Source organism: Anas acuta, chromosome 4 (assembly GCF_963932015.1).
Source record: "Anas acuta chromosome 4, bAnaAcu1.1, whole genome shotgun sequence".
Classification (NCBI taxonomy): domain Eukaryota; kingdom Metazoa; phylum Chordata; class Aves; order Anseriformes; family Anatidae; genus Anas; species Anas acuta.
In genome coordinates this window covers 43,395,342-43,420,372 of record NC_088982.1, presented here as the reverse complement: position 1 = coordinate 43,420,372, position 25,031 = coordinate 43,395,342, and the positions used below count along the sequence as shown (strand labels likewise).

Sequence of the window (25,031 nt, the reverse complement as noted above, 5' to 3'; positions counted from 1 at the left end):
AAAACTTTGGCAGATATATTTTGGGGCTTTACAGGCCCCAAAGCCCTATCATTAGAAATCTTTTCCCAGTGTTCAAACTACTGTCCAGGTTCTTTTTGTTTGTTTTGTTTTGTTTTATTTCGTTTCAGTTTAATTCTGTCACATATATTTATTCTTTGTGTAGAAGACAGATTCTTTCTGTGCAACAACAACTTATTTGGATTACTATGACCCACGAAATCTTTTCTTCCAGACTTAACTAACCCAGTTCTTTCTGGCTTTTGCCATAAATCATGTTCCTCTAAACCTCTGATTCTTTTTTGTTGTTGTTGTTCTTCTCTTCAATTGTCTGTCTTTCTCAAAGCAGACATTGCAGTTGAAGCCCTTTTAGTAATAAGTAGAAGAGTCAGTTTTATAGAGCACTACTTCTCACATCCATGTGGGGTACCTGTTTGTGTCAAAACAGCACAACTGTTAATTCTTTAAAAGTTAATCCTTTAAGTGTATGAGCCAATATAAGTTTCAGTCTTCTCTGAAGAATCCCTAGCTACTCTTCTGCTGTGCAGTTTGACTGTGGAACCTTGTTTTTACCCTTCCTAAAAATATATATATATTTTTAGACAGTTTCTCCAATTTCTTAAATGCATTCACAATTCTCATCTTGTCCTTGCAGCAACTCATGTCTGCAAATGTAATTTGCAGTCTTATTCTATCAAATTGGTCATTAAAGAAAATGTTAAACATTGCACAGGCCAGGAATATTCATTGATATATTTACCATTTTGACAATGAATAGCTTTTGGAATGCAACCTTCTGATTGGCCTTTTATCTGACCTATAGTACCATCTTCTAAACATGTGCTTCTCTATTTTCCATATGAAATTGCTCATGTGAAACTGCCAGAATCCTTACTAAAGTCAAAATATGTGGCATCTCCCTGAACACAAATCTGATTACTTGCCATTGCAGGAAAACAAATAGCTAAGACATGAGTTTTTTGTGACAAATCCAAATCAGCTGTTACTCTTCTCCTTGTTTTCCTCGAGGAAATTGTGTGTGTTTATATATATAAATGTTTTGCCAGTATTTTTATCTGTCTGATTGAATTAAACAGACAACTATCTAATTTCTCACTTCTTCCCTTGCCTATTTCTTAAAGACAAACAACACTATATATATATATATATATATATATATATATGTATTTTTTTTTTTTTTTTCCAAGATATCTTCATATCACTATTATCAGGCCAATTGAGTACCAAACATTTACGTCATTTAGGTATTCTCTGAAATGAGACAACAGTTCTCATTGCTGCTTTTACTTATGTTTGTTGTCTGACTGCAGCTTGCCTTCTCATTGAAGGCTTTTATTGAGATACTTTGAAATGCCTGACATCATCTATTGATATTGCTTTCTTGCTGTTTACTGAATAATGGACCAACTTCTCATGAACATCCTAATATTCTTTTTGTGTTTACAGACTGACTTTTACTCCTGATGTCATTGCTAGTTGTACCTCATCTTTCCTTGGCTATTCCATTTTTGTCCTTGCTTGCTCATACCTTATCTCTTAGAACAGTACACCTATTTTAATCTTTCTGCCTGACTGTTTCCTGGAGAACTTTTTTTCCTTTTCACTGGAGAACTTTCAATTATGCCAGCTGGTATCTTGTCTGTCTTACCCTTCCTTTGCATTAGAGCAGTTCTTGCTAGTATCCATTTTATCTTTTTCTTTGTTTTTCTGTAGACTTACTTCCCATGAGATCTTACAGAGCAATACTCTGTATATATTGAAACTTTTCTTACAAAAATACTTAAAAAATTATCTTGTTGCCCTTATTTTTCCCCTTATAAAGCATCTTGAATGTTCTTGTATCTTCTTCACTTTTGTGTAAGCTCCTTTCACCATCAAGTTTTTGATCTGTTTTGCTTTATTTGCTATAATCTTATCTAGAAGGTCATCTCTAGTAATGTCTTATAAATTAAAAAATGTCACCAAAAAAATTGCTACAGAGAATTTGTTGTTGTAATCCTTCACCAACAAATGTCTTACTAGCTGGAATATCCCATTTCCTCCAGCCTTCTTAGTGATTCCTCACCTCTGCACACTAGGTAGAGACCAATCAGAATAGTGAATGTCAATCTATCAATCAAATGTCTTCAAAGTTGTTTTTTTCATTGCAATTGTCTTCTTTGGTTGTACTTCCTTGGTGTACATAGTAAAATTACTTACTACAAATAGTAAGCATTTTCATAGCTGAGGTGAAGATAAAGTGATTTTCTGTTATTCTTGCACTATTCATAGACCATGATGCAACTGTCCTGTTGGGTTTAAAATTTCTACAGATTTGTTCATAATTATTTTAAAAACCAAAAATATATTTAATATATAGATTTGTTTTGCTTAAAGATATTAAGGGTTAACCAATAGAAGTATCCGGTACTAACGAAATATAGAGACTCAGTGTATAACTGTATTACTACCACTAATACTAATGTGATCTCTTCTGAGTTATTGCATTGATCTTCCACACATATGTGAATAAAACAAATTATATTACCTCTTTTATGTTAGCCCATAAAGCTAGAAAATGTTACTCTCTGTATGTACCACATTTGCATCATGAGGATTGTGGTGGTGCTTTCATTGCATAGTTTTATATTTTTAGAGGGTATTATATTCAGGTTTTCTGAAGTGTGTTAGAGAAATTAAATGCTTTTAGTAGTGTAGCTGTGTAGCAGGGCACATGTGGGATTGTAAGCACGTGATTTCATATTTAAAAAGAATTACTGGGTTTAACCAAGATTTAATTGAGAGAATTCATTGAACACTTTTACCGTTGTTAACATGTAGAATATCTTCCTTAAATATAGATTTTAAAAATACATATAATCTTTTCAATTTATAAAATACAAAATCTCCCAAAGGACTTAACATTTAATCACCAGTTTCCTGTCTTGCCAAAAAACAGTCTAGCTACTCTCTGAGTTACTTCAAAAAGAACCTTTTTTTTTTTTTTTTTTACAGATACTTTTTTTGAAATGCTAAATCAGCATTTCAATTTCTGAAAGACTGGTTTTCAATTAACATGATTATTAAATGAAAACTATGGTTTGGAGACTAAAGAATTCATTAGCTTAAATTGTATTCGTTACTATAGCAGAAGGAGAAAAATGGTATTTCAACAGCTATATACATTTTTCATTTTGAAAATTCAAACTTTTAATAAATGCTTGTTAATTATTTTCTCATGTGAACAATGCAGGTGATTTAAATTTTGAAAATATGTCTTGAAGGGCATCTTTGCATTGGTTGATAGAGGAGTAATGTCATAGATAATAATTTCTGTGTACTCAGACACACTAATCCTATAAACCCAAATGCTATGAAGATTTACATATGTGCTTGCCTTTGCATGCAGTGAAAAGTCACACAGATTGCAAGTAGTTCTTCCTGATGTTGACTTGGTAGCAAAAAAGCCCTCTTTACCTCTTTCCCCGACCTTATCCTCATCTTGAATTACACCTACATTTTGGTTCCCAAGTTTCTCCATGATACAAACCTTTGTTTTCAGTTTCAAAACCCATGTTAAAATAGAGAAGATACTCCAAATTTTAAATGATGTTTATAGCATAAATATTTATTTAAATTTTAACTATTATTTCCTAAACAAAAACATTTTGGGAAGTAGTTTACTTCCCAAGTAGTTTACGTTGTCTTTTCTTAAAAATTAAAAAAAAAAAAAAAAAGTATTTGGGAAGTAGTTATACCTGTCAATATTCCCTTTTGCATGTATCCTGCAAAAATGTCCTTAAATCTGTAATTGCATTAGTTATAAATGAAAATTCTTCTATTAATATTGTTAATTTCTGTCAAACGGTGGTTCACTCTAATAGCTAAAAATCTGCAGAGCTTTCAAACATTAAAATATGCTTGGAATTGCAGCGGCTAATAAGTCTATCGATGCCATTCACTGCAGTCAGGTTGCTAAGAAAAGAGCGTTGCTCTATGATAGTATAGCACTGAGAGTTTAAAAACAGTCTGCATGTGCTCATCTCTGTGTTCAACAGCACATTTACTTTCTGACCCGTATGCATTATATTATTTTGTGTGTCCTCCTTCATAAAAATGCAGTAAATAATTCAATAATATTTTAACATTATTTAACTGCAGACGTAACAAATATTCTTTGTTTCTCAAAAATGGCTGGACAAGGTAGCTTAATATTGTGTGTAAAGCAGGAGTCCTATAGCACCATCTGCTGGCATTGTGTTGAAAGCTGATCTTGGGCCTGATACTCTCCAAAGCACTGCCTAGTAAAATATTTAAAATATATGGATTTTGACATATTTGGTGTAAAAAACATTTGGATTTCATTGTTAGTATATTTTTTTCACCTTTTTATTATCATTGTAATAAGAAAATACAATATGAATTTAAGGTTAATGTGTGTACTGAAATAGAAAATATCAGAATTGTTTTGTTAAGTGTGGCTATAAAAAAGAAAGGAAATACTTCTTTCCTTTTTTTTTTTTTTTTTTTTTTTTTTTTTAACTGGAATTTCAGCAAGTACAATGTTAACATTTTCTATGCTTACAAGGTAAATTCAGTAAAACTTATTTCATAGGGAAGACCCACAAAGTAAATAAAATATCTGAAGAATGTTTTGGAAAGGGTAACAACCACTAAATATTCTACCAAACATTTGTTGTGCTGTTTGATGTCAGTTATGAAAGCCCCATGAAAGCTTAGTGAACAGAGGCCCTGATGCTGCAATTGGACCTGCAATTTCCCTGTTTCTTCACAGGGCACTGTTGTAGCCAGTGCAGCAAGCACTGGGCTATCAGCATGAACCTAGAACAGAGCCTTAAATTATACAGCTACAAAAGGCCACTGTCATTTTTTAAAAAACTGTAACACATTGACACCTCAAAGAGATTGAGGCCTCATTCTTCCACATAGTCTATAAATCACATATAATTGATGGTTCTAGCCTCCAAATATTGAATCTGGAAAAGGAGTTTTAACAGGTGGATGAATTGTGGTATGTCTGGGAATTTGCAGTAATACTGTATAAGCAATCTAATTATGTATTTATATTATGCCAAGAAAGTAATTTTATAGATAGATATGAGGGCAAGGTCTTCATTAAGCAGAACTTGCAATTGCACTCTGTGATGGTTCAGAAAGCATTTTAACAGTTGTAGTGATTTGGTTCTGATGAGCATGTAAATTTGTGTGCTGTGAATATTTATTTGTTCTGGCTAAAAGCATATCCTACAGCATGCACAGCATCTGTATTATCCTTGTTTTCAACTGGAAAGGGAGAATGTGTTTCAACATTTGACAGAGTAAGTAATTGCAAATGGTATAGTAAAGCAAGTTTTGAGGCACAATCCAGGCAAAAGTGAAGGTAGTATGTATTGTAAGACTCGGAACAGAGAAAGAGTTTTGATGCTGCTTTTTTGGCAGTATTCAGCTTCAGGTGTCACTAAAACTATATGCATGAAATTCTCCAGAAGGATAAGGATATTTAGTGCTTCATGATGTAATGCAGACCTTCACGTTCCAGGAAAAACAATGCTATATTTACAACTTGTAACTAATAGTTGATGTGGTAAAAGGAATTATATTCATATGGTAAATGAATACAACCTTAATGTGCACCATATGCATAGTGGTGGGATGATGTACTAATATATCACATTTATTTACCTTGTTTGGTTGCTGGGAAATATGAGCATTCAATTCTAAGTCTATACCAAATAAGAGAAAGAGTAATGCAGAAGTAATAATTTATAGTCTAGGATATAATATTTTAGAATGTTCATGACCAGCTTAAATGTTGTAAAAAAAAAAAAAAAAAAAAAAGTATGATCAGTACGATCATTCTGACCTGGACCAGAAACTAATTTGTAATTTTTTCTGGATCTAATGTCTATTAATGCTAGCATCACACAAGTAAGGATTACTCCACCGAGTAATACTGTATGTAATTAGGATTATGGCCTGCTTCATTGAAAAAATATCTGTTTTGAAATAAATAATTTTAAAAAGACAACTAATGTATGTATGCTCTGAACCTAGTGTTTGCCATCAGTATTCCTAGTGACATCAGTATGAAAAGGTGAAAAAGATGAAAAGGAAAATCTACCTAGTTCAATACACAAATGGTGCATTGGTTTCAAATCAACTTTACCAAAGCAATCTAGTATCTTGAGCACAGGCTTTTATACCTGCTGTTATGGAACAGTATTATTTTGAAATGATACACTTTTCTTCTTTCAAACAAAAATAAATTATTTTGATATATTTCAATAGCAAAAATGAAATCATTGATAACTGCTCAACTGAATTGAATTCTTATATGAAGCCTTTAATCTCAAATTATTTTTTATCAAAGTTTGAAATACTGTATACATTTCAAATTAGCAGTCAGTTTCAGCATATGGTGAAATATCTTTTCTCTTACAACTATTCTGCAGTAGGCACTATTTCACTGTAAAATAGTTGCTTATTTTTTTTCCCTTATTTGATGAGGTTCTATTCTATTCTATTCTATTCTATTCTATTCTATTCTATTCTATTCTATTCTATTCTATTCTATTCTATTCTATTCTATTCTATTCTATTCTAGTCTTCTAATGTATTGGACTCAGTAGGTAATCAAATAGTTATAAACATGAAGAAAAACAGATTTTTAAGGACGAACAAATAAATAAAAAAGAACTGCTTCATAAAGCTGCTTTAGAGCATTCTCAAACAAAAATGACAGTATTTTAAAACTTCAAAGCTGATATTTAAGTAGCAGTTTATGAAGTTGGGATGGTGCAAATATTAAAATATTAGTGTAGACTGACCCTGAATATTCACCTGCAGATACTTTCAGGGGGCTTCAAAAAGGTCTGTATGGAGTGAGGGGGTGCTGCTGAATGACTTCCAGCAGATGAATCCCTAGGAAGAGTGAACTGGTTCCAGAAAGCTTTGCTTTGCACAGAGTATAGGAATGGAGAGGCTGGGGATTATTGATTTTTTGAAATCTGAATTGGTGTATTCAATTCACAAAGGCCTTTTAGATCATTTTCTTCACTATGTTTATTTTGGAGACACAGTGAACCTGTTATCTTGATAAAATGTGTGTGAAGACTTCTTATATTAGGACTGTATAAGTATTAGTAACTTGAACAATATGACAATGTATACAATAAGTTTTCCCTGTGTTATATTCACTGAAATTAATTCTACAAGATAAACTTAATATTTTTCTCTTTACTGAACAACACTATAGCATAGGGTTTATACTTCTTATGACTTTGGATTCAGTATCAGGATAGAATGATATGTTATTCAAATATATTTTTCCTTTCATCAGGAAATTACGGTTGAAAATATCTTTTTGCAAAAACAAAACTTGCATCTAGGCATAAGGTTGTACTTTTTGTTGTAAAAAGTTTGAACAGGTGGGAAGGAGTTAGAGAAAAAAATGAAGGAATGAGAGGAAATGCTGATGGAATGTCATGAGGAATGGGAAAACAATAAAGTTCCCATATAATTAAAAAAAAAAAAAAGTTAAAAATCCAAATTGCAAAGGAAAGATTATTGAAACTGAAATTTTAGGAATACTTGAAAAATAGTGTCAGATATTTCCAAAATATTTGAAATATTCATAAATATTTTAAATATTCAAAAATATTTAATCTTTAGTAAGATCTCACATCCATCAAAAAGCTAGCCTTTCTGTAGCAGTGAAATGTTTTTTAACCAGTTGGTTGTTATTTAGGTGTTTACTGTGTGTGATTTATAAATAGTTTTAATATAGAGAGTTCTGTATTATTTGATAGTCATCACTGATGTAATTTGATAGTATAATTACTAATGTAATTAAGCTCTGAAACTCACTATATAATTAACACAGAAGCCTAGCAGCAAAGTAGTTTTCTTGATTTCCTTACATTTTACTGAAAGCACTTGTGTCCAAATGTCATATATTCTGTAAGTACATTTTTACTTCTCAAATCTATTTCAAACTTTTTGTTTTCCTCAATTTTTGTCATGAAACAGTTTCCAAAAATGCAGTATTTATAAAATGCCTTTTGAAGGTTCTTCTTTCATTTGTAATTTGGTTTCATTGACATATCCTACCGAGAAAGTATTCAATCATTTGTTTTAGCAAGAAGTAGGTAAAAAGGTGGTTTGGTCAACTGAAGCTTCATTTAATTAGGATTTTATATTGACATAAAATCACTTAATTAATTTGCCATTCAAAAGTGCCCTACAGCCTCTACAATCATGGAATAATAATTTAGAAATTACTGTTTGGCTGTCTGTGACTTATCATAATTAACTGTCTTCTCAGCATTAAACGTAAAAAAGAGCATAGTCAAATATTTTATATTTTATTGTATAGCATAATGCTATCTCACCAAAAACAGTAGGAGGAGTATCTTGTATATTTTATTGTGAGATAAGTTTTTTTGTCAACCTCTAGTTTGATCTTTCTTTCGTTCGTTCGTTCTTTCTTTCTTTCTTTCTGGAAACATTTTTCTTTGGATGAGTTACTGTATTTGGCTCAGCTCCTACGGTTCAGTACTGAACACATAGAAAGTGGTCTTTGTAGGAATCTGCTGAAGGATTTAAAATGTCATGATTCAGTTTTCTTTTGTAGCATCACTAAAGCTGAAAAATAGTGGAAAAAGACCCAGCAATACAAAACAATTTCTTGTTACTCAGTAAGGCATTTCTTCTTCTGGATGTCATTAAACTATAAGAAAGTTTTGATTTTGCCATAATTGCACTGTTCCCCTTGAAACATAGTTTGTAAATGCTTAACTTTTTTTTTTTTTACACTGAAATATCGCCATAAGCTGACATGATATCATGTGATGTTCTTTTATCTTCTGAAGCTTGAGTTTTATGACTTAAAATGTACTTTAATCACTTAAGGAAGAGTGGTTTTCTATGGGAAAACAGCTTTGCAGAAATTATTTATTGAAATGTAGGAGAGTCCTTTTGAAATAATTTGAATGGTTACTGTAAAGGTAAAGTATTCTGTCCATTACTGGGAAATAACTTTATGTGTACTTCCTATGACTTAAATAAATCATTGATGACATTAGCTGCAATGCGAATGTGGCATTAAGATTCTTGCAGCATTCAACTGCAAGTAGCAATTCAGCAGCGGTATAGATTAAGGATATTATTATATACTATGCTGAGAAAAGCACATCTGTAAAACTGTTGTGTCTTGGTTATTAGTGCTAGGATTTGAACTATCTTTAATCTCATTTGACTTGTTCATCTTCCTTAAGGATCTCCATAAAGATGCACTGAGTATTCTTTTCAGTCCTTAGTTAGGGTTTGCATCAGTGGTCGTAAACCTGCTTAACGGACAAAGACTCTTTTCCCTTTGAAGTCACTTCCCCAGCTTTTCAAAAGGTCTGCAAGCCGGTTCCCTAAAACAATTCAGAAAAGTTTGAAGTGGTGCCCCTTAAACCAGCAACAAAATAAAATTTTCTCTTTGCATTATTGAAAACCATGACAATCTTCTGAAGCAATAACAGTTTAAAAGCTTTTAAAGAAATCTGTTCTGCTCTACAACCAGCTTTTAAGTTGACCCCATTATTTGGAAAATCAGAGGCTTGGAAACCCCTAAATACTTGACATTCTTATCAAAGAAGTCAGCCTGACTTTTCACAGGACTCCTGTTTTACAGTATTATTCAGGTCCTAATTTCTTTAAAGATACCGTTGAGATTTCTTGTATTTCTGTTTTATATTAAAGTATTTCTTAAATGTAATTCATTAAACAGCTGATATAATTTATGAAATGTGGATCCTGCCACCTGTAGATTTGTACTCTTTTATGTTTGAAGCCAAGTCCAAATTCTAAAAAGACTGAGGGCATTACTTACTAATTTTACTTTTCTGTGGACTGTGATAAATGTATATGCTCAGTATATGCTCAATTTCTACTTTTTAAAAATCTTATCTCCTACATTTTAGGCTTATATTTACCAACAGCCTAACACAGGTAAAGCCTACAGTAATGAAGTTGCTGTAAGCAATAAGTTTACTGTAAGGATTTTGTTCATCTGCACCTCCTAACATTTCATTCAGGCATTGCTTCTAACAAGTCCTTCAAACTCCAATATCTTATATTCATTACTTCCACTACAAAATTGTACATTTAAAACTTCTCTGATTTCAAAAGTTTTAAAACCAGAATTTTTCATTATCATGTGTAGTATATAATTAGCTTATTTCCTTGCTGATTAGTGGAAATATGTGCTAAATGCGATTTCTGAATGCAAAAGAAAGTAAAACACAGAACGCTAAAATTTTGCTAATGTAGGTAGCTCAACTAAAAGAAACTACACTAACAGAAGGTTTAAATGCATGAAGCTCCCTCCTGGCTTAGGTCTTCGGGACAACAGGGAGAAAGAACTGGGTCAAAGAAGTTGAATTGTTACAGTAATGGCTATTATTACATTTTTTCCCCAAAAGGTGCAAATTTGTGGATTGCCTACTCAGTGTTCTTTTATGAATCTTCTTGGGTGTCTGTCTCATGTTTAGGTGAGGAGAGTTCAATAGAGAAAACTTTCTCAAAAAGGTTTGTGCACATTTGTAGAATCAGTCACCTGAGCAGTAGCTAGAGGTTGTTAAGTCTACCCTTATGCTTCTAATTTGTTGGGAGTTTTTCCTTTGCTTCTGAACTGTCTGCCATACTTCCTGGGTTTGAGTGTGTTTTGCAAAACATTATATGAAACAAAAGCAGTAGCTTTTATTGATTATTTATTAAGAGATTAGGGAGATTTAAGTGAGTTGCTCCAAAGCATTTTCAGACTTAAAATGTTGATAACATACATATATGTGTGTGTGTGTTCATATACACACACACATATTTAGCGAGCATGTGTATATCTAAGAAGAAACAGATTTATTTACTTTTCAAAAGTTTGTATTGTAGATATAAATTATAAAAGTGACTGGAGAATAAATAAGATTTTGAAAGGTCAAAATCCTTGATTTGGTACTTGGTCATAGATTATGACCTTTTCTAAAAAGCAATTTGAATGTGGCAGCTGCATGGACACTCTGGGAATTGTTGCAAATGGTCTGACTAACAATGTAAACTACTGAGAATAGCTAAGGCTTTAGATATGCATGCCGAAATCTATGCTGCTTTCCACAGATCTCTCTCACTGTACACAAGCAGTCTGAATAGCTACCTGTTTTAATATTTTGCATAATTTCCAAGACACAGAACCAGTATAGCTAGTACTGCTAAAGCTCTACATGGACAAATCAATGACATTGTGCTCTTTTTTATCTTTTCAGAAGTTATAACCTCAAATATAATTTGAGTGTTCCTGAGTCAGTAACAAATGGAGTCTGTTGGCACTATTATTACTCTCTGCCTTTGCAAAACCATCACCTGTTCTTGAAATAATTATTTAAATAATAATAAAAAAAAGTTTAATTTTACTACTACCACTGTCTTTTTGGCATCTCACAGAAGTCATATCATCATTTATTGTGAAGTGAAAGTATTTCTTGGAGCTTAAATACTGGTCTAATCCTTTTTGAAACTACATGATAATATTGCCAAAGATCCATTCTTTAAAGTTTGTATGCTTCATGAAATCCTACGAATAAAATAATTATACAGTAATACAAGAATAATATGTGCTTTCTGTGAAATGCTAGCATTCTAAATGAAGGTGGTGCAGACAGTGACTTGTGAGTGAAAGTATAAAATTATTTAAAGAGCTTTATAGCATTTCCTTACCCTTTTTGTGTCTTTGTATTCTGGAGAATACTAAATTTTATTCATTCATATGTGCCATTTATACAATTTCTTTTTCCTTCTGGAATCAGCGTATGTTTAATTACAAAGAGAATCTTGGAAAAAGAGTTTTGTATGCTTGTTATTGTTGCAGGGAACTGTCTAATAGGACCAGTGGTAGTCAGAAATTCATACTGAGTGTATCCCAAGCCCCACATTTTACAAGGAACTCGGACATCAGTCTGAAGTTTCAACACTGTTGCTAGATTAAAATAAAACTGTCCACTGCTTGTTTTTCTTCATCTTGGGGCATTTTAGGTGCCTCATCTCAATACTTGTCACAGTGATGCCTGTCTTTACTTACTACTACTATAAGATTTTGTAATCAAATTAGGTCTCTTTCTCCACAACAAAGGTAGAGGAGGAGATGGAGGGTGTGAAGGGAAAATGCAAGTATGTATTCTCCAGCTTGTGCTGTTTTTTACTCCACACCTGACTTTCACATGAATGTGCATTAGTAAAAGCAGAAGCTGAGCTCCTGTAGCATATTTCCACCGTACTACGTAGATATGAGTACCACCGTACTACACAGATATGAGTACAAAACAAGCAAATGCAAACAGCAGCATAGAAGTGATTTGTAGGGAACGTGAACTCCACAGACGAGGAAACTGAAGATGCTTCAGTGATTGGAAGTGGTAATTTTGAAAACAGATTGTAACCAAGGATCGCTTTTATTGTCTTTTCATTGAAGGTGATATTGCAACTCCTCGAGCTATTTTGACAGGACACGACTATGAGATCACCTGTGCTACCATTTGTGCTGAACTTGGTTTGGTAATAAGTGGTTCAAAAGGTAAGGAAGCTGTTGGCATTTCTTTCTATTCATAAAGCTGTAATCCTAATGCAAAAAGGAATATAGTCTGAAGTGACAGAATTTATTAACTTTAGAGTGGTTTTATATTTAACTTTGTTTACAGAAGGTTATTTTTAACCTTGCTACAGAATTCAAGTGAATTTGAAACCTCTTTTTAAACATAGTAAAACTGAGTGTTTTTTTCAGACATCTACAAGAAGAGGCAACCACATCAGTTTCCCTGTTCTAGTGTACTGATTATAATTTCTTTTTGTTTGCTTATCCAGTGTAATTGCATATAGCATACAGTCAGATCCAGCTCTTGACTGCCAGGAAGGTGAAAAATGTATTACTGCAGTTGGCTTTCTTTTCCTTATGGATAACTTCTCATAAAGGAAAGCAAGAATTAGTTCCAGGAGAAAGTGAATGTGCTGTGTTGTTTGTTTGATGAAGGGTGTATACATAACTCCCAACTAAAATTTGTAGCAATTCTGCTCAAGCTCTCATTTTTAAACTTGAAATTTCTTAGAACTAGGATCTCTCTGGTTTACTGTTTCCAAAATATCTACTCTGAAGCCCCTTTTCAAATAAGTTGGGTGTACTTACTGTATGCACCTGTTTGTGTTTCTGTTTTATGCATGTGAACACTTGTGGCTTACATGCAAATCAATTATTTGTCTGAATATATTAACAAGCAAATAATTAATGAATCATACATGGGTTAAAAATCTTAATATGAGAAAATGTTCTTTCAGAGTGCATACATGTGTAAATTCATTACACTTAACTCTGTCTTGTTATATTATGTATACATATAAAATGTATTTTGTAGATTTTGCTAATCTCATATTAGGATTCAGTACATTTATTTTTGTGCTCTTGGAATTAACTACTACTAATTCTAAAAGGAAATCCACAAAATAAAATCTCAGTTAGGTCTCTAACTAGGTTTTTTAAGTGTTCTAAAATACCTTAATACAAAACTCGTAAAGCATTAGCTGTTCATTTTACTCTGTCACCCTTAAATTCTCAGACTTTCCACTTAAACATGATAAAAATCATTACAATGTATTCTAATAGCAATGTATTACGATGTATTCTAATAGCAATTACTTACATAGAATCCATTGCTAATTATTTTATATAATAATAATAATAATAATAATAGTAATAGTAATAGTAATAGTAATAGTAATAATATATTTATATCTTTAAATGAGTATGTGAATGAATATCTAGAGTTTTTATTCTGTCTCATAGAAGGACCATGTCTCATACATTCTATGAATGGAGATCTGCTGAGGACATTAGAAGGTCCTGAAACATTAGAAGGTCCTGAAAATTGCCTGAGACCAAAACTTATTCAAGCTTCAAGAGAAGGCCAATGTGTAATATATTATGAAAATGGCCTCTTTTGTGTATTCAGCGTGAATGGGAGACTTCAAGCCACTATGGAAACAGATGACAAGATCAAGGTGAGTGTACTCAAATGTTAGCAAAGGACTGTCAGTTCTTGTATCAGGAGAAGCTATCAGTTCTAGAGTTGTGTGGAGCTGCTTTCCATAGCCAGGCCATAGAAGTATTATTTTTATTTTAGAATAACTTTGTTCATATAGTAAGAAACATTTCCTTGAACAGAAGAATACAAATATTACTAATTGCTGATCAAAAGTCAGGCTATTTCTTTAGTTTCGAGTCTAAAGAGAGGAGGTTGTTGGACGTGCTATTTTGGAAGTTGCCCTTTTCTGGCATCTCTGTCTACAATCCTTCATCTTAGCTTGAGATAGCACGTGTTGTGCTGAGCTACAGGAAGTTTATAGGCACATGTCTATATTTCAACTCTTTAGCTCTTAAAAGTGTCTTTAGCATTTGCTGACCAGGCAGCCAGCTTCCACGTCTTTAGCTGCAAGAGACATGGAGCAAGTCCAAAACTATGCAGGAGGTATTTTAAGCTTATGGATTTATGGAAATTATTTGGTAATACAAAATGCAGATCTTTTGACAGTTCCTATGAAATAGTACCTATGAAGCAGAGCAGAACCTGGCAGCTATGCTGCAGTGAAGCAGAAATGTCAAAAGAATCCCTTCCTTGAAACAAAAATATTACCACTTTGACTAAGGACAAAAGGGAATGGAAGAGAAGAGAGGGGAAGAAAATGAACCAGCATTACCACAATGAAAATGAAAAAGGAAATTGCATTTTGAAAGGAAGAAGAAACTAAAAAGAAAATGAACAAGCATTATCAAATCTGGTAGAAAGCTACAGAATGCAACAAAGACATGAAGTGAGACCACATTGCTGGGTCAGCATTCAGGCTACCTGAGTTATCTGAAATTATGGTCTGTATACTAGTTGTCATGGTATGAGGGACACTGAATCAGAGAATGGTTGAGGTTGGAAGGGACCTCTGGTCTAATTCCCCAGCTCAAGCAGGGCCACGTAGAGCAGATTGCCCAAGACCTTGTCCAGGTGGGTTTTGAGTGTCTCCAAAGATTGATATTCCACAGCCTGTCTGGGCAACCTGTGCCAGCACTCAGTCAACCTCACAGTAAAAAAGTGTTTCTTATTTAAAACTATTTGATGATTTAACATCAGTCAAAGGGCACTTCTGCTGTTGTTCTACACCTCCAAGCTGACTTCCCAAAATCTGATGGAAGAACCCAGCAAATCAGCTGCTGAGATTTCCAGTCTTGTCCTGAGCTGAAAACTCTCAAAGGCTTCTGCTCTTTTTTGGATTAGTTGTTTCAGGAAGAAAATTTCACTTTGTCCTCATGCTCTTTCTACAGAATTGTAGATTTTTGTTTCATATGTTGGGCAAAGTTGTGAGCATTTTTAAATTTGCATCTGTTCTTGACTCTGATCATATTATTAAGATGTAAGAACATGCCAATATATTCGAAAGAATTTTGGTTTTCATTATTTCCATTTTACAACTTATATTAGAGTAAATGCTCCATTACCACGGAAGTCTCCAGTGTAGTGCACTGTATTCCACTTAAAACCTTCTAAAGCATTGTTGTGTAATGTATTCTATTAATCCAACGTCCTTGTGTTTTTCCAAATTTCAGGTGCAGTGGTAGTAGAATATGCAGAAATTACTCTCTGTGTAGGTCTCTTTTCCATAATGAGAGTGCTGTTCTGCAGTAGATGAGAGGGCATACAGTCTTTGAATGCTATGGCAGCTGCAAGTGCAGATGTGAGGCTGGGGAAATAAAGTAGGAAAGTGTGTATTTTTGTCCCAGGCCATTTTTCCAAATTAATGTAAATTCTTGCTTCAATTTTTAATCTTTCTTAATTTCTCTGAATTGGACCTTTAGCTGTCCTTGTACAACTGCTTTTGATATATTCAGCCTACTTTTCAGCCCAATTCTTTACATAAAACAAGTACATATCACAGTGTTTTCTCTTTTTATAATAATAACGTTGATGATCTGTCACTTTCAGTTGTGATTACGTTGTCAGCCAGGAAAGCAAATCTGTAAAATATCTCAAAATCTATTGCTGGCTAAAACAATTTCTGTAGTGTTTCAGTCAGTACCCACAGCTTTGGGAATTTTGCTGGAGGCAATGGAAGTTCCGCTCTCTGTTGGCCAGAGTTACATATGTACAGGGGGTTGTTTTTGTTTTGTTTTGCTTTGTTTTCCCTTTCTCCCAGTGGTCCCAGTTGGGCTTTATGCTTAAACAAGCTACAACCCTTTTTTTCCCAGTGCTTCTGCACTATATCATGTTAGAAGGCAAGTGGCAACTGCGTAATTAAAGTAGGGGCATTTAAAATGAAAAGTACATACCCACGGGCTGTGCAGACAAACACTTTTCATTCCTTTTTGCTCTGGAAGAATAGAAAAGAGAAGGGAAAGGTCAGGAGTTTAGAAATCTGTAATATTTGCCTATGTCATTCTGGACTTTCATTTCAGAACATTATTGACAAAATTAACAGTTTTCAATAATGATGTTTGGAGCAACATTCTAATTTTCTTTCTCATAGTCCTGTCTTAGAAAATTGCTAGAAAAATTTCAGACACTCTGGGGAAATTCAGAATCTAATCAATGCCTTCCACCTGTTTTTGTTTTACATACTGTATAGCTCAGTGGAGCTTAGGCATATCGCAGTAGGTCTACCATGTAATGTTTAGATATCTTAATGAATAACTTAACTCTAAATAGTCTGCTTGTTCTAAGAAGTAAAGTTATTTTACCCTAAACAAAGGCTGTATGCTGTTTCACCCAGAGGAACCAATTTATTTTCCTTTCCTGAGTCTGTTTTGAAATGTGGAAGTGCCCACAAGACTCCTGCTGCTGTAAGCCAGGGCTGTCACAGTGTCAGTTCTGCCTTTTTACGAAGTACTGCCTTTCAAAAAATCTGAAATGTTAAAGGATTTGTGCAAAGTTTTGAGACTTTCCAAGGAAACACAAGTCAGAAATGCAGCTTTTAGAGCACTGCTGAAATTGTGTACTTTGGGGATTATTTGAGAGTCTGAACCTCATGTCGTGAGAGCGATTAGTTGCAGAGTTGTTTCACTTTCATACCTAGCAGAACCACAGATAAATGACACTGGGGAAAAGCAGAACAGTAAAATTGATTCATGTCTTCTATACCAGTTTGAGTACTTGGGAGTAAAAGCATCCTTTCTTTTGTTAAATCTTGAAGGGCATGTCATGAAACTGAAATGTTGACAGTGTGACCTTTTTCTTTCATTCATTCCTTCATTCATGTATATACAGAGGCAGGCAAGTGGCTGATATATTTATTAGTGAACAATAAAAATAAATAAATCAACATCTTGTCTTCCTGACAAGCCAATGACTTAGTAAAATTGCATAGGTATAAATAAGGGTTCAAAGCCTATACTTTATTTAATCAAAAGATCACAAAAAACACTGCATTATGCAGGTAGTGGAAGAGTTAAAGATTAATGGCTTTAATTTGCCTTTTAATATAGCATTTCTTCAGTAAAAGCCTCAAGTATAAAATTCAAGTGAACCATGACCAGAAGGTTAATGGATTTTCATCAGCTGAATTTTATAAGTGTAGCAAATAATTATTTGTCACAGTCTTCATTGCAGTTTGAAAATACCCTTAGGAGACTGCCATTGCTATTAAGGAAAAAAAGCCACCCTATATTGATTTTTGCTTCTAATGAATAATCTTTTTAATAATTGTATTGAGTATGTTAGATCTCATGATCCTCTACTCAGTGCATACAAGTTCTAGATAGTTTTCATGGTCTTCTCTTAAGTTTTTCTACACCAGAAAGAGTGAACATTGAGTTGTTACGCTCTTGTTAGAGTGTCTAAATTAATTTTCAAGCTCCTTGGGGCTACACTTTGGGAGGTGTTTAGTGTATTTTTGTAGGCTGACAGAAATGATCACAGAATTGTGGTGGGAGCATTTGTTTTTGGGGAGAGAAAGTTCAGCTTAGCCTACTCAGCTCTAACCTGGGTTAGTATTCAGTTTTCCATAGTTAGAAATGGTTGAATGAAAGTCATATTCTGCTTGATTGTTTCTAGATTTGCATGTATGTGTTGTTATGTTAATTCAAAACATGGATGGAATAGGTTTATCATCTACTTATTTCAGTGTTATCACTGTATTTTGTTTACAGTATATGTTTGTATTTGAATTATATTCATCTTAAAGTTATTGTATGAAATAAAATCTTGTCAATGTGATTCATTCTGATTACTTGGGAATTGTTGCAGTAAACACTCAAAACTGATAATACAAAAGTCACCTATAGAAACTCTATCTTAATGTAAGTATTGTACATCATATAATTCTTAAAGGATGTATTTAACATTGCAGTAATAGAGTACAGCAATACAAAAAATACAGATACGCAGTATGTCTGACTTCAATTATTGCTGTTCACAAAGCAGTATCTTATATAGACTGTTTATTTTGGTTTCTAGGCTTGTCAGCAGTCTGTATAAACACTTTAATGTTGCATGAATGAAACATCTTTGTCTTTTAATTTCTCCTGGTTTTGTGGTGCATGCACTCTATAGTCAGTATATTAAAAAGCCAGTGACTTCCTCTTCCTCAGGAATTTAAAAGCACAGTGTAAGTTTTGCACATTGAAAGTCTGTAGAAGCAGAGATTGCAAGTGCCAAAATACTTACTGACTTCGACACAAAGGGATATGTTTGGAAGACCCTGCCTTAAGTTCTTTCTGCTATTTCCTAAGTTTAAACCTTTGAGCTGGAATTTTCCTTGTAGACTATCATCTTCAGGTGATTTCCTTGCCTTTCGCTGACAAGGCTTTAAAATGGACCAACCAATTCGTAGAGCATGGTTGTGGTTGGACAAATGTGTTTGTTTAGAATTTAAAAGTCATTGCTCTGAATATCCTACATGATTACATTGTTCTATTGAAAAGTTTTGTGGCTCCCTGCCTTGGGTCAGGAGGCCGAAATTTATCAAGAATTAGCTCTGATGTGAAGGATTTGTGTTTTGTTGGAAAGCTGCCCAAATGTATCCAACGCACAAATCTTTGAAAAGTCTCAGGTTAAACGCATTCAGTAGGCAATACTTACTTAGCATCTACATTCAGTACTGGATGTCTGCAGCCCAGGGGTGCAGGAGGTGCACATTTTTCCCTGCAATGATCAACCCCAACAGTAAGGTGCGCAAAATTGCCATAACCAAAAATGAGATGAAGTGATCCTGGATGAGGAAGGGAAAGGGGTATCGGGGTGGGGGAGCAGAAGAGAAAGAAGAACAGAATCAAGGATAGAGTCAAGAACAGAACAAAAAGGGTGTTTGCAAGAGCAATAGGAACAGAAAAGTAGAGGTGGGAATGTAGAAACTTGTCAGAGACTAGTGGAAGAAAGCAGTGACCCCATAGGCATGTTTCATTTTAATAAAAGTTCAAGAACAGTTCTTTGAACATTTTGGCTTGTTTAAAGTGACAAAATTCCTCTTTAAGCAATATTTCTCATGCTTTGCAGTCATCTTAATGTCAGATAGTATTGTGGTATCATCATCAGGTAACTGAGGAAAGATGTTGTTCTTCCAGGTATTCAGTATATGTCATGATTTTTCCAATAGCACATAAGAAACATTAAAATAGATTGTAAATTTCAGTTTTAAGAAGTCTTCCCTCTGAAAACCAATGATGTCCAATCCTTCAGCATGATCTGGATCCCAAACTAAGATTTCAAATGTAGCTTTGCCATCAGTCCTCATGGTACAAGCAAATTCAGGTATAAGCCAGTGAATTTGTTACAGGCAGTTTCAGGATAGATGTTGAAAAGAACCACAGTCCCCATTAACAAGGGTGGATCTTACTAATCTTACTAATCCAGGGCAGGAATGTAACAATGCTGGTTGAAATTAATTCTTGTTATTTTTGTATCATTTTAGTTCCCTTCGTTATTTGGCCCTTTGCCAGACAGGACAGCTACAGCTAGGCTAGTATTAAAAACATTTGGGGAAATGTCAGGTACTAGATTTTATGCCAGTGCTGCTGGATCTTGTAAATGTATCCAATTAGAAGAGTAAATTTCTTTAGTTGACCTCATAGTACATCTTTGGAATATGGAATAAATCATAGGTGAGGTAAAACTTAAGTAATGCCGTCTAGCATATTAAAGATAATTGTGCATAACATTACATGTAGTTCTATTTCTGTGTAGAATAACATAACAAGATGTTGTATCCCAAAAGCTTGCATTGATATCAAATCTCCTTAGACACCCAGCTGTCAACATAAAACTTTGTTTATGAAAGTGTGAGAGGGGGAACAAAAGCAACATATATTTACCAACAAATATCTGTGATTTCCCCTTAGGCAATCCAACTGAGTCGAGATGGACAGTACCTGCTTACAGGTGGAGACAATGGCGTTGTCATGGTATGGCAGATGTGGGACCTCAAGCAGCTTTTTGCTTACCCAGGGTGTGATGCTGGAATCCGATCCATGGCCCTGTCATATGACCAAAGGTTAGAGCAAAGTCTGGTGTTCATGTGAATTTCAGAAAATATATTTTTACAGTGAAATTATATTTTTGTTTTGCTTCTGATATTCTGTGGATTTCAGATCCTGATGGTTATCTTGAGAATTCTGTACTTTCATAAGTTTCTTTCTGGAATGTCATATTTAGGGCAGATAATCTTTTTGAGTATTTCAGATCTTGCAGGGAGTGAAGAGATATTTAAGAAGTCTTACTTTGGCAGACTTTCCAAATAGGTTGAATTATTGGCCTGTGCATGTACAGTATGGGTCAGATGGAGGTGGAAGGTTATGTATGTGCTTTTCATGTTTCTTTGTTCACTTACGGTACAAATCACATTCCTAATTCCAGTTCTTCATGTAAAAAATAGATCAGTTAAAAGAGCTGCACAATAAGATTCCTTCTACACATCCATACTTTGGTAAAAGCAAATACTAATGTTCATTTCTAGAGAAGTGATTTTATCTATATAAATCCTGACACCCCTTAAAGATTTCTTCTACTGAAGACAATTAGATAATATTTTTACTGTGTTTTTTCATTGCACTTGCCAATGCTGCTATACTTAAAAGATGTTTGTATTTTTATTACAATAGTACTGTTTTTTTTATGGCATGTTTACAATTTCATTTGTACCCTTCTTGCTCACAGGTGAGAATTTTTTGTTTTGTTTTGGTGTATATGCTTAGAGGAGTTGCCGTATGCTTTTCGAAGAGGCTTGAGCTTCTAGATCACTTAGGAGTGTCTACATTGTATAGTAAAGCATATTGTTGAGATTCTTAACTTTCCACTGAAGTCCGTAGCAAATATTTAAATATTTTTTTTTCACCTGGACTGCATTTCTAATGCTTACATGAAATGAGCTATTAAAAAAAAAACAAGTCAGCAAAATCTGTGGACTTCAATCAAACATTCAACTTCTTGTTAAACATAATTAGAGATTATAGGCATTTTGGAAAAAAATCAGTGTTCCATTAAAAACAAAGTGCTGTGAAAAGTATTTCAAAAGCTTGCGTTACAGCTGTTGAATTTTAGACCCCTGAATATGTATACAGTTTTGCATTTAGAGAATCTATAAATGGTAATTATAATAGCATGTCAACAAAATGTTCGCATGTCAATAAATTGAAATTTAATATGGACATCTATAAATGTATCCATGTGCTCGAGTCAGGAACCAATTCACTTTGGGTTTGAAGACAGAAATGCAGAAGAGGATTTAATTTATTTGGTGTGCATGAATGTATATGTTTGACAGACTGTGTGTAAGAAAGGTTTTAACCTAATACAAAAACAGTCAAAATGGTTCTATTGAAATGAAGTAGTGACATTATCAAAATGCAATGTTTTAATGATCTCATATTTCATCTTTGTTTTGAAGGAAAAATTGCAGCTTTTCCTTCTGAATATTTATTTTTCATTCTGAAGTGTGTTTTTTTTTTTTTCAAAATGCCAGAGTTTTGTATTTCCTCATGCTCTTGATTTTCATAAAACTTTAATATGAAACAGTAGAAATCACAATACAGAAGCACTTGTTATCGTATGCTATTGCCAGCATCATGGCTTTTCAAATAGGTCTAAATTGTCTCTAGTAGTAGGCCAGTGTTAAGGAATTTAAAAAGAGTACCACAGTGGGAAAGTACAGCAATTGCTTTCAAGAACTTTCAAAACCATTGAAGCCTTCAAATTGTTTTCAAACCCCAACACTAACGTGTCCTATGCTGACATCCAATTACTTCATATAGAGCAAAACTTAAATGGGGAAGGCTAAACTGAAGTGAATACATCTCCCAAACCTTCTCCACTTCGCTGCTTCACCAGTGCTTCATCCCACTCCCATATGCTGCAAAAACAAACGAGCAAGCCAAACAATAATCCCAGGAAATCTCAACCGGTTACAGGACAGTGATGCTGGTAAACTCTTCTGTCGTGTGACTTTTGAGTCAATTGTAGCTTCAGGCCAACCATCCAGACCGTTGCATGGTGTTTCGGTAGGCTTTGTGGTCCATAAATCTTCTGTCAGAGCTTGTGCAGATGGCAGTATTAGCTAAATCCAGCGTGCTGAAGTCTTTGGGAGCCCCTGAAGCCCCTAAGGACTCTTCTGACATGTGAAGCCCTTCCAGCTCCAGCTTTCTCCTCGTGCCTGTCTTGGCATAACCCATTGGTGTGTTGGCTCATACACATGACCGTGCAGTGCTCTGCTGACTAACGTGATATTGTGCTTTTCTTAGGTGTATACTGACTGGCATGGCATCTGGGAGCATAGTGGTTTTCTACAATGATTTCAATCGTTGGCATCATGAATATCAAACCCGATACTGATCTTCACGGAGACCACGATTAGCACTGATGTGGGCAGCTGTTGTCAGAATGAGACTGGCCATAGCACGCCTCCCTTGGTGTCCTGCCACAGCGTTGTTCCTTATAAATAGCTATATCCCATCTGAATGTAACTTAAATTTGCTGGGAGAAGCAACCTATTTTTTAAAGTTAATCGCTATTTTTGTAGACCTTGCTTGACTTTTTTGGGGGAAGGGCAATGAAGCAGAAAAATGGCTGCTGGGTTCTGTAGTTAAAAATCTATATTTTTAGTCATAATGAAAAGTCTATTTTGATCCCTGTATGTAAAAGAAACCTAAATTAAAGATGGTTAAAACTCATGTTTTAGCTGTACCATGAAGAAATGAATTTTCCACCTGAAGCTTTACCTATAACCTTGAAGAATATATGATTTTAGCATACTGGAAATGAATTGTGATGTTTGGGGAATTTTAATCTGTACTATCTGTACTACACTTTGTCTTGTACTTTTCCAAATGATTGTACTACAACAGCACTGAAGTTTCTGGGAATCAATAGTAATATTTAAATTATGGTTAATGTAATTTTAAATTTTGAAAATTGTTTCCATCAATGTTACTATTCAAGCATGTTTCTAGGCCTAGACAATTAGTTCTTTTTTAGTTGTATGCTTTGTGCAGTTAAGAGAGAGAAATCAGCAACGGAGTTTGTGTTACATCAAGTGTGAATCCTCCTAGTTTTTACTTGGCATCTCTTTCAAAGCACACCAAAATGTGGATTGTTCCTCAAAATCAGAAAGGTTATTTGGAAACTTTAAACTCAAATTAGGAACCTGCAGAGGCAGGTTTTTTTTTTTTTGTTTGTTTTGTTTTGTTTTGTTTTTTTTTAATAGGTGCAAGTACCAAAGCACATTTCTGCTGTTTGACTGTGAAAGCACTAAAAAGGCAGATGTTTGCTGGTGCTCAGCCTCTATACAACAGCAGAAGCACTAGACTTGCAGGCTATTCTCATTTTTCCACAACTGACTCCTGCAATACTGTAGCACACACCATATTCCTTTTCTGTGTACGGCAGGAACATCTTTTATATTTTGCTATCACCAAATCCAGTCAGATCCTGTCCAATCATATGAAATGCTCTCTTTCTTTTAGGAAATGAAAAAAAAAATATTTATACTAAGGAACAATAAGTTATTTTGGTGTTGCACAAATCTACTTTTCTACAAGATTGCTGTGCAGAACTCTGTGAAAATATTTGTGAAAAGAACTGTTATTGTTTTGTAAGTCTGTATTGCATAAAAATCTTCTTTGTATGTTGTGATCTATGAGTTGAAATTTACATTCCGTCTGTATCGATACATACGTTTCTCTAGCTGCCTATTAGAGCAGTTCCTGTTTTTCTAAGCATTTAGCTACTATCTCTTTAAGTAAAGATTTGGAATGAGAAAATTCAGTTTGAGTGAAAAAATTAAATAAAATTACATTTCTAATTGAGAGCTTTGGTGGGGTGTATTGGGTTCTTGTGACTCAAAGTATATTCACAACGTGGAAAACAAGTGCTATGGCTAATGCATTAACAAGTATTCTTGCTGTTTATGCGACGGTGACTAAGTTTTCTGTGCTCTCTACATTTTTAAACTGTTATGGTGGTATTGGTACAGTTACGTTTATAAGTTTTGTGTAGCAGAGGAATGATCTGATTAAGCGAAGGCTATAGTTACGGCTGTGGTAAGTGCCAGGTATACTGAGGAATAGGATTTGTTATGCAAAACTTGTATTTTGTGTTTCCCTAAGTTCAACAACTCTCATGCCCTCTCATCAGAAGATTTTGAGTGGAAATTGGTATCTTCTTGAAGTGCAATTTGCATTTTTCTCAATCTAGAACTCGGTTTGGTACGCTAAGTGGGGAGGAAAAAAAAAAGGAAATGTTGAAACACTGCTGTGGCCTGGCATATTTTGCCAAGTGGAAATCCTGAAAATTTTCTCTTTATGATCTCCTGCTGACTTAGGAAACATTTAATTATTGACAGAAGTCATAGTCTGTGATCTTAGGGCCAAAATATTTCACGGGGAGTTGATTTGGTAGGTATGGCAGCACCAAAACAGTTTGCTTGTCTTAGAAAAGGCCCTGTTGATCATCAGGTGCTTTCCC

The 25,031-nt window shown here is 34.2% G+C and overlaps 1 protein-coding gene across 3 annotated transcripts in view; it reads left to right on the top strand.

Annotated features, from left to right (window-relative positions):
- Positions 1–24,373, top strand: part of LRBA (LPS responsive beige-like anchor protein) — a 391,035-nt gene extending 366,662 nt beyond the window's left edge. For all 3 annotated transcript variants that reach the window (XM_068680931.1, XM_068680932.1, XM_068680930.1), the window contains exons 54-57: positions 12,524–12,625; positions 13,886–14,100; positions 20,417–20,568; positions 22,811–24,373. In XM_068680931.1, the coding sequence (XP_068537032.1) occupies positions 12,524–12,625; positions 13,886–14,100; positions 20,417–20,568; positions 22,811–22,901 (560 nt within the window). In that variant the 3' untranslated portion in view covers positions 22,902–24,373. The remainder of the gene's footprint in view (positions 1–12,523; positions 12,626–13,885; positions 14,101–20,416; positions 20,569–22,810) is intronic.
- Positions 24,374–25,031: the final 658 nt, after the last annotated feature.